The 10974-nt window shown below is 36.9% G+C and overlaps 1 protein-coding gene across 1 annotated transcript; it reads left to right on the top strand.

Moving 5' to 3' along the window:
* Positions 1 to 6106: 6106 nt before the first annotated feature.
* LOC140166353 (interleukin 17-like protein) lies at positions 6107 to 10974 on the top strand. The gene is made up of 3 exons (XM_072189800.1): positions 6107 to 6481; positions 10018 to 10179; positions 10675 to 10974. The coding sequence occupies exons 1-3, from the start codon at positions 6159 to 6161 to the stop codon at positions 10739 to 10741; spliced, it is 552 nt and encodes a 183-aa protein (XP_072045901.1). The 5' UTR covers positions 6107 to 6158; the 3' UTR covers positions 10742 to 10974.

The following is a 10974-nucleotide window of genomic DNA, read 5'->3' as shown; positions in this document are numbered from 1 at the left end:
AGCACTATGCCCGTGTACATGATGAGCAGGCATTCTTGCCAGTGAACATTTGGTATTTTAAAACGAAATAATTATGTGTTGGCCAGGCCAACTCTAGACGAAGGCCGTGGTAAGTTGTAACATACCTACTACATAGCAAGAAATCTCAATCCCAGATGATATCCCACCATGCAGTAAGACTTTTAAGTCTTACTGCATGGTGGGAATGTAGTTCAATGTAGTTCATGTAGTTCAATGACATTATGCAGAATAAGTTAACACTTATTCTGCATATAAATGTAAACACCACCTGCACCTAAGGGTCACATGAATCAATTTGCATTGTGGGATATGGTGTAATAAAATCCCTGTCTATAATAGACTTTTTCCCTATACCCCATCATACAATATTCCAGGGGGGTACTTCCGCCTGTCGGGTGTCGCAAAACACATCATCTCTCCTGGGGTATACAGAGTTCTGTTCATTACATTTTGGAATACGGACGGCGGGACGGGACATTTCGGCTGGTGCCGTCATCGGAAAAATGAATCACGAATAATGGCGCATGTTAGCTAATATCTTTCGGGGGCAAAAAACAACATTTCTATGAGTTATTGACATGGGGTCGTCGGGAAAAAAAGTTTCCTCTTATTGAAACCTAACCTTCAACACGTTTTAAAGACCTAGAGGTGAAAAACTATCGACGGTATATGATATGATTTTTATTCGCACAAAATCGCGGCCGAATTACATTATACACAAAGGGTCTTTTTATCTTTTCAGTTTTCGTACGTCTATTGTTAAGATACGAAAACGCAAGGGATTAAGTAAGTTTACTGTAATCTGACCTCATTGTAAAGTGAGTTGATCTGTAACTTGAATTCATTGTTAACCTTGGAGTACCAATCAGCTTATTCCAATAGAGGTGGATGATGTGTCAATAAAGGCTGGAGAGACAAGATTATGGAACACCGGTGTTTTTAATGGTCTAGCGCCCTCTCGTCTTTGATGTTGTTAAATTAATATGACAAAATGCCAATCCGAATTAAAAAGTCCACTTTTTGTAAAACGTTGAAAATAAGCCCTTAAATCACAAAGGTCCGCTTATGAGCCGGTCGCACCCCCAATAAATCCTGGCTACGGGCCTGTGCATGGCCGCAGTGTCACCCTTCCCTCGTATCAATGTCTATCTCCCTATTTTGCTTCCTCCTCCTCCCCCCCCCCCCTCCTCCGAATGATCAGTCTCCCCGCTCCCTTACCGCGAATTTAGGACCGTAAAATTTATACTCTTCTTTTGTCTAGATTAGCACCAACCCTCTCATCTCAGGTTTTCATGTCAGAAATTAACATAACTTACGGAAACGAATACGAATATTGACTTGCTTCAAATTATATTAAGTAAGTGACAAAAGGCTAGAATTAAAGATTGGTCACACCTGGGCTACCAACGGATACGGAAACAGAAACTGAAAAGATAAAACGACGGTTTCCGTACAAGCAAAAAACAACAAGAGAATAGCAATATATATAACAACAAAATAAATTAATATAAACAACAGATGAGGTCAGAACCCAAGGCAGCCAAAAAGAAACAGGATCCACAGCAAGGCAATGCAGTGGAGGAGGCAGAATTAGGATGGGTTATTGTTTAGCAACCTAACAAAGTATTAAATTAACTGGACTCCTAGCAAATCTATCTATAATTAGATATTTGAAGGTTTCTGTGAACAAATCCAAACATTTGGGTTGATGTTACGTACCTCAATGACAGTTTCGTGCTAAGACTTAGCACTTTCTCAAATTGACTGACCAATTTCTGCACATCGTCGGCTGCTTCCGGATGGAGCTAGCGTAGATGGCGCTGTTAGGACTCACGGTCGTAAATATGCGGAAGAAAGTAGTTCCCCTCGTATCTGTTGAGTGTCTTGCCCCCCCCCCCCCTCTTTCTTATCCAGATGGCTTCTTTAATGTGTCTCATCTTCCTATTCTGTGCTCTGTCTTTGATTTGTGACTCCCCCAACCGATTACATGGATTTATTCTTCTCCCCTGTAATGGAGGTATGTCTTTACGCTCTGGTGTAAGCTTTCTTCAAGTCGTGTACCAAAGAGTCTCTATGTTCCTCCAATATATGATTTATCACAGTTGAGGCAGGGAATTTCGTAAACACAGTCAGATGTTTACTTCACATCCCTGGCCTCTTGTCTTTGGACCAGTATATTACGAAGAGTCTGATGTGGCTTAAACGCGGTATTGATATCATGTTTCTTAACAACTTGCCTCACGCGTTGTGAGAGACCTTGTACGGAAGGACTACCCATCCCCTGGATTTTGCCTCCAATCGTTCTTTGCGTTGTGACCTGCTTTTGCTTTCCAACTTAGAGAACACAGAAGAGAAGCTGACAAAGCTTCAAAGAAAGCTTACACCAGATTTGTGACGGCGTCGATGGCCTTTACGAAAATCCACATAATATGGAATCAGTATGCCCATATTAATTGACAATATAATTGCCAAGACTATTGAATGCACACGATCTATGAGCTTGATGGTCTACGTCATACCCCCTGGTATAGTGCATGATGGGAAGAAGGAAAAGGTCTATTGAAGACAGAGATAAAAAGACTAGTTTGCGTCTGACGTCATCTGTCAATCAAACTCGAGTACGGGTTGTTTTCAAGTGTCTTGATGATGAGTTGCTGAACGCGGCTCTAAAAACGGGCTCCTTATTGTTAATTTTGCACCTTCAAACATACAAACCATCTCAAAAGTTATGTCTTAGGAAACTTTCTTTCCCGAAGGCATCATGTTGAAGGCAATCTGCGACTACAAAATCCAACATGGCGTGACTCTCAACTTTAGACGAGACACGGTATAGCTAGTGAATACTCATGAGTAATGCTACTGGATCAAATAGACATAAACATTGTTACATTTCCAGATGTGTTGGTTCCTTTTTAAATGCATTATTATTACTTTACCAAGTTTAAACCCAATCGACAAGCAGCATGATAGCGATACTATGACCTTTGACCCTGGATGACTTCTGTTTCATGACCTTTGACATCTACCTTATTTTTGACATGTTCCCCTCATTACCGATTTCAAAATGTAGCTGTTTATTGACGCATTTCGGTGGCTTGTAAGTGAAGAAATGTCCGCACTATCGACTGATTATGTAACTGTTATGAATTAGGGGTTTCATTAATGCAATTACCTGTATCCATTTTACAATAATATTAAAGTACTTGCAATTATTAGCAGTCCGATGAGTTCAATGAACTACGCCATATGCAAATGAACAAATACAATAGGAGAAGGTCAACTTAGTAACATGTTTTTTGAGTTGTACAAAAAGCTGAATATCATAAAGGACTGCACATTGAAGATATTATAATTTATTATAAGTATGACATACATTAGACACGTGGTATATAAAACGACTAGTAAATCCTGCTATCATGGCGTCAGGTCAATGGCTCATTTATATCCGTATGTTTCTCTGAATTCATTAATATTTGAAACCAGTTTCTCTACCCATTTATATGTACACAAGTGAGTCTGTTTTCTTTTGTATTTTTCATTTATTTCTATTCTTTTGTATTTTCATTTATTTCTAAATAACTGGTTTTCCAGTACAGTGCAAGGGGTGATACTAATTCCGGGACTAATTCTTTTGAAAGCCGGGATCTCTGGGTTCAGATCTTACCTGTCCTGTTGGTTGCTATCCGTAGTGATTCTCAATCTGGTCCTGTGCTTTCTGGAGTTCCTTAAGGCTCTGTCCTGGTACCTCTGTTTATGTTAGTGACATGTGTCTTTCATCCTTTTCTTTTAAACAGTTCTCTTGTTCTTTATGCTGATGATACTATTCTCTTCAAACTTATCTCTGCTCCTGAAGACTTGCTTGACTTACAATCCGACATTAATGCCATCTGGTGAAGTACGAAATAGTGTAGAAAGTAAAAATTCATTATCAAGCAAAATGGCAAAATACATAATGTAATAAAAAAATCTATTAAACAAAGAAGGAAACCTTTTTACCGGGCTTTTTACCCAGCAAAAGCTTGCGAGAGCGAGTATGGACCGGAAACCAAATGCACACAAAGCCACAAGGGAAGAGCCAGGGTTTGAACTCAAGACCTTGTTGGTGCAACCAAGGACAATACTACTCCCGGAATCACCATACTATTACTAGCTTACACTAATCCGCTCCCGTACGCAAAGCGCAGCACAGTTTTTAAGTCACCGAAGGTCATTTCACATTATGTCACGGAAGAAATCCCTTAGGCTTTAATCATATGTGATGCGATCAAGCAAAATCAGTCGGAACTCAGCAATATTGAATTTTCAGTTTCTTATAGGATAGTAACAAACATTTGCAAAGCTACATTTTGCAGAAAACCCCACTGCAATTAAACCACCGGTTCCAAAGATATATATGAGCAATTAAAAAGTTTCCATAACAATAGAAAACAAAAGGAAACAGTTCCTTTGTTAAGCTATATCTCAAAATTAATATTTCCGAGTTCCGACTGATTTTGCTTGATCGCATCACATATATATCTGCAACTGTGACATTTCCGCCACAGTATTTGCAATATGACTCGACATTTTACAAGGATTTTTTGTTTGTTTGCATATCTAAGTACTTTTTTCTTTGAAATGTGTTAACCGGACAGGACCCTCCATGACCAAAATGTTCCCACGATGGGCAGATTCTGCCAGATTTTGCTTCTCAAAACCATAATTCATTCTTTAATGTATAAATATTTGTCATTACTGACAAATAGATTCCGCCAGATGTAGCGAAATTTTAAAATGTTACTTGGTATTGCTACGTTTTGTTTTAAATGATTAAAAATAATATTATTACATAAACAAGCTCCCAAAAGTACGGCACAACGCGGATCATGAGGGAGTATGCCAATAGACCCACTCAACAAGTTTTGACCACAAAAGTGCGATAAGACGGATGTTAGGACGCGTCAAACAGGATTGGTTCAAATGCTATTATGTCCATTATGTCTTGCTTAATGGTAATTCGATCTCGTAAGTAGAAGGGGCTTGAATACTAAGAAAAATCACCAAAGTTCATTGCTATGTGATTGCGTTATGCATGCTCAGGTATTCGTACTATGTTTTTGAGAATATTAAATCATTCTCAAGGTGGTTATTATGATTTCCTCTAAAATCCTATATTACCTCATACTATTCTAAAATTACGTGTATGAAAACACACCGGTACAAACGTGTATATAAGCCCATAATATATGCCTATGTGTTGATCAATACCAAACATTAATTGAGAGAATTGGAAAAACGTAGCATACTACTGAAGCTTACTAAGCAATAAGCAAAACAGTCACAGTCCTCCTCATCTACAGCTTTAAACAGAACGATTCAAAATAATTATGGTAAGTTTTACGGCAATTTTTATTTTACTTTCGACTTTTATCATTCTCAACAAACCATGACAGGTGATATGAAGTTTTGCTTTTAAAATTAATTCAGTCTTTCAACGATGAGAAGTTTCACATGAGATATAATCGTTGTCAAAGAGTTTATCTTAGGCATTTAAAGTTTTTCATGAATCGATGAGGGAGTTTTTCTTCTTCTTTTTCTTTTTCTTCTTCTTCTTCTTCTTCTTCTTCTTCTTCTTCGTCTTGTTGTTGTTCTTCTTCTTCGTCTTTAAAGGAAGCCTTATATGTCAGGAAAATTATTATCGAACACGAAACGCGTGGTTTTATTTAAAACAAACTCATATTGACCATAAAAACGAATAAAAACATCCGTGTCTCAAGACGCGATATTCAAAATTCCCGGGCGACGAAATTGCCTAGTGCAATGACGTCCTGGTAATACAATGGAAGCTGGCGACATTTGAGCACAAATAACGATGACGTCATTGCACTAGACAATTTCGGCGCGGGAATTTTGAATATCGCGTGTTGAGAGACGACTTAAATTTCTTTTTCTTTTACAAATGTGAGATTCTGAGGGATAAACCCCCTAGAGAATCACAAAAGACTTGGGGGAATGATCCTTGTTTTATAATAAACTTATTTGTATGTAAAGAGTTTTCCTGCAGCATTCCAAACATTAACAATTTCAATTTCTTTCCCCAGGGTAACCAAATCCAAATCAACCAATGCGTATTCATAGCCATTGTCGCTATTGTAACAATGTCAAATGCATTTGTTATTATCAAGTCCGGGTCATCAGAAATGAACACGACTACAGATAGAATTGAAAGAAACAAACGAAACGCTAATTGCATTGACCTATCACAAGCATCTAATTCCGTTATTGGTCTCCCAGTTGGCCAAGTACTGAACAGTAGTGATATACAGGATATAATAGACTTGCAACAACCACATAATTCAGGAAATCCACGCTACCGGAATTCCACGTGCCCTACACATCTATTGGATACTTCGCACCACCTGAGTTTGAACAGAATGAATATCTGCCCATGGGTATATATAACAGATACTGATGATGACAGGTAAGGGGTAATCCGCTAAATCTGTATTTTAATGGTATCCTACAATCCAGGAAAGAAATAGTTGGCACACTTGCACTAAACAATGGAAATACGTGCCTTATCAAAATTGGAGAGGCGAGTGAAACATGCATGCAATATATGTGAAGTACAGACTCTCCTTATATATCTCACCCTTCCCCACTCCCCATCTTTCAATGTTGGAGGGTCTCACGGACCTGTTGACAACATGGCTTGGTCCAACATTGAACATTGATGAGCGGAGGCAGAGATATATCAAAAGACAGGCAAAGTGTGCCAACCTTTTTTTCTGGATTGTAGATATTGTTGGTCGAAGCAGAGAAAATCGATTTTCATTATCTAAATCAATATATTATTGAAAAATAACACTTTTGCAAAAGTTTATTCTTCAAATCATAATTATACTTTGAAAACTTGCTTGATTTATTGTTGTTTATAATGAGTTTTGTACGTTTTACAAAAGTGTTGTTGTTTCAGCCCTCATTATAACATTACTCAAGAACCACAGAACCTACAAAAATATATCTATGATATTTGAATTCTTCTACACACTCGCTATGAAATGGTCAATGCAATTTTTGCCACAGCTCACTACTATTCGCAAGATGCTGTGAACTACCAAATTGCAACAGTTTAAAATAGTTGCTAACCTTAAGGGTAGACTGTTACGATGACTTTTACAGATTTCACTGCCATGTGTATTTTAAAACATACTTGGCAATTTGCATTCAATCCCGGTGGGTTCTTTTTTGCATTAAAGTAATGGCAATCATATCACGATGGATGCTATGCTTAGGTATGCACTCGTCCATTTAAAGGACATTATTGGCGTACCAACCAGGAAAAAACTTTTCCCTCGGCTCGAAATAAAATTCAAAAGCTGCGGCGTGCATCTTTCTTTAGGTTTGTTTTAAACTAAGCTTCATTACGACCAAATAAGTGTAAAAACGCACATTTCACGAGTAATTGTTCTGGTAAAGTCATCTTGCGAGCGAGATAGCAAAGTGTAACTAGACGACCAAAATTTAAGACGATATCATTGTGTACCAAAGTGGTTAGAGCTTGAATATTGGAAATAATAAAAACAATTCCAAAACAAATATTGCTAACCCTCTACTCCTGAAAGACTTGCTTGACTTCCGACAGAACTTGTTGAATATTTACTTTGAACTAGCAAACAAGGAAAAGAAATTGTAATTTGCAAAATTGTTACTGTCTCAGCACCCTCATGATGTCATCGGGTGCAAAGGTAACTCAAATGTTAGCCCTAAAGTAAGAGAATTGAGAAACATTCACAATTTTCCCTGTTCTTCCCAGTTTTATATCTATTTCCTCTTACATACTCTCAATCTCTACCACAAATACCGTAAGCGTGACGGGATGATCAACCTCTCCACTCTCGGGGTCCACTCCCGGGTCCACTCACCCACCACATTTGCCTTTAATACGCTATCACCTTACTGAAGGAAGTGAAGTGCAGTGGCACTTTCCTGAGCTTTCCTGGGACGAAGGTTCGCTCAGATCGAAATAATTTAGAGATTGTTTTGTATCGTCCTATATGAGTGAGTAATGGTCCCTGACGTTGACCACATTATTCATATATTAAGGACATTGCATCACCATTATTCAAAAGAATATATATTAACCAGAAAAATGTGTACTAATGTTTTAATGTCATTATTTTTTACAACGGACACATAATTTTTATTCTTTATTTCTTAAGGGGCAGGCAGGATCACTCAAAGTGGGAAATTTTAGACATAAGCAATGTATTTTGTATCTTTAAAAGTAATGATGATAAGCACATAAAAGTATATATTTTCAGAAAGGAAATGATGCAAGGAATCCAACCAGTAAAGTATGACAGATTTCTTCAAAAATTGGCGGTTTTTGAGAATGTTACTCAAATTATGTTACTGCCCAAACTGCATCAAAACTGATCAAGCGATTTTCCATGCCAATTTTTCGGTCCGCCACAACAACTTACCTTAAATATCCAAATTGACGAAAATTATAAAAAAAATTAGACAGGGGTTTCTCACATTTTTTTTCTTCGTTTTATAAATATACCTTAAAATATCCAGTTTTGTCCAAATTGGAAAAAAAAGGCAAATTTTGATCTTTTTTGATCCATTATTTTTAAAACGAAGAAAAAATTCAAAAATTTGAGAAAAACTTTAGAACACAAAGTATGCAATTTTCGTGCTTTTCTCAAAAACTGCTCTCCGTGCTAGTTGGATTCCTTGCATCATTTCCTTTCTGAAAATGTATACTTTTATGTATTTATCATCATTACTTTTAAAGATACAATACAAAGCAATACACTTTGAGTGATCCTGCCTGCCTTTTAAGAAATAGAGAATAATGTGCCCGTTGTAATAAATAATGACATTAAAACATTATACCCTGATCAGCTCGTAATCGACGGAAAATATAAGGCTTTTAGCACTACGCCGAAATATAAACCCACATGAAGAGTGCACTCATAGAAATGACTTGTTCGCCTTGTTGGCGCAATTCAAAAGGACGGTAAGTTTGGACAACTCAAAAATAGTATAAAAGTTGCCAAAACAAAATTCATTTTAGTTATCCGAACTTAAAAAATGCTGAAAAAGTTCAAAAAGTTCCGTCAACTAATCAACTTTGTTGGCATTACTTAAAAAGTTGATGTAAGTCGTTGCGTCAACTTTTTAAGTAATGCCAACTTCTGAATTCAAGTACAGGGAACTTAGAAAAATAAACAAGGTTCAAAGAACCAATTAGTTGAGTTATTGTAACTCAACATGTAAGTTGATGTAACTCGTTCATATTAAGTTACTGGTACTTATTGTTTTGAGTTATTCCAAGTTGGTACTTTGTTACTTAATTCACGTAATTGGATCATTTTCTGCACAATTAGCAGTATTCAAATATTTATTTTTGTAATCAGTGCAAAATTTTGTATACTATAGCACACCTCTAGAAAATTATGCTAACCTAGTTTCATTTTCTGAGTTGTAACAACTCAATAAAGTAAGTGCAAATGAGTGCGACCAACATAATGATATCGAGTCAGCGTTACTCAAAATTGTACGCGTTGGCATTACTCGGAAAGTTGACGCAACGACTTACATCAACTTACTGAGTAATGCCAACGAACAATTTCTATGAGTGTGATATAATTGACCTGTCTGGTCTATATTGTGTGTGTTAAATAAAGTAGGTAAAGTATAGGGCTTTAATTAATAATTCGGGATACTTCTGACGAGTTGTCACAAGATAAATCTCGAAAGAAAATAAAATTTATTGATATTAATCCGCGATGTTATAAGGCCCGCCGTATACGTTTTCTGGCCAATGTGTATTCTTTTAAATAATGGTGATGTAATGTCCTATATGAATAATGCATGTGGTCAACGTCATGGACCATTACCTTGACTTTCTACTCTTTCTACTCTTACCCCAAACGAAACTGACATCATCAAGTAAATGTTAGGCCTACTTTCATTTTTTTCTCTTTGATTGTTTTTCCAAACCAGATACCCTCGCGATTTATCGGTTGCTCAATGTTACTGCCCAAACTGCATCAAAACTGATAACACGGGCTTCGATATAACCAGCGACAGTGTCTGCCGACCAGTGTTTCACAAGGTACATGTTCTTCGGAAATGTGCTGACACATGTGTTAATGGTGTTTGCAAGTAAGTATACATAAGTACCTTCGTCTAATCAAAATGCTTGTAACTTTGCTTCTTGAAGTCACATTGGGGCCAAAATGTGCTGGATTAGATAGTGCATTTATTTTATTTTTAAAGTTACCCCAATATAGTTTAGTTTTGAAATTGTGATTATTTTTCCAAGTGTAAGGATACTTTTTTGGAGCAGTATATGATGATAACTGGTTAACAATGTTCTTTGTATCTGATCCAGAATGTTCACTTACTTTTGTACGTTTCAACACCACCTGTTGTCTTTATCAACACTTGATTGGTAACCGACGCTAGAAGTAGTTCCAGCGTTGATTTTGGAGTGCCAGTTGGTTTTCCTAAAGACGACAGGTGTAGTTGAAACGTACACACGCAAGTGAACATTCTGGATCAGATACAAAGAACATTGTTAACCAGTTTACTATACCGATCCTGATTAATCTGTTCAATTATGATGATAACGATTCTTTTTATTTTGCTATTAATTAGGTACCAACCTGACTACGAGTTAATACCTGTCGCTTGCACTTGCGTTAGACCAATAACGGAGGAGTAAATGGTATCCACACACGTGCTAGCCACAAGACCAAAGAAAACTGATCTTATCGTACATCTGTAGAACTATATTCATCATAAAGTGTATTAATTTTGCAAAGTGCTTGCGTCCGGATCATTTATTCGACGCTGATCACATTCTTGAATATTGTATTCTTACTTTCATCAAAATATTTATTGTTATTTATTTTATACAACAACCAGGGAGAATACAGCTCATGGTCAATTCATGTT

The sequence above is a fragment of the Amphiura filiformis genome, chromosome 1, assembly GCF_039555335.1.
Source record: "Amphiura filiformis chromosome 1, Afil_fr2py, whole genome shotgun sequence".
In the NCBI taxonomy this organism is placed as follows: domain Eukaryota; kingdom Metazoa; phylum Echinodermata; class Ophiuroidea; order Amphilepidida; family Amphiuridae; genus Amphiura; species Amphiura filiformis.
Note: the sequence above shows the minus strand (reverse complement) of the source record. Positions and strands in the feature narration are given on the sequence as shown.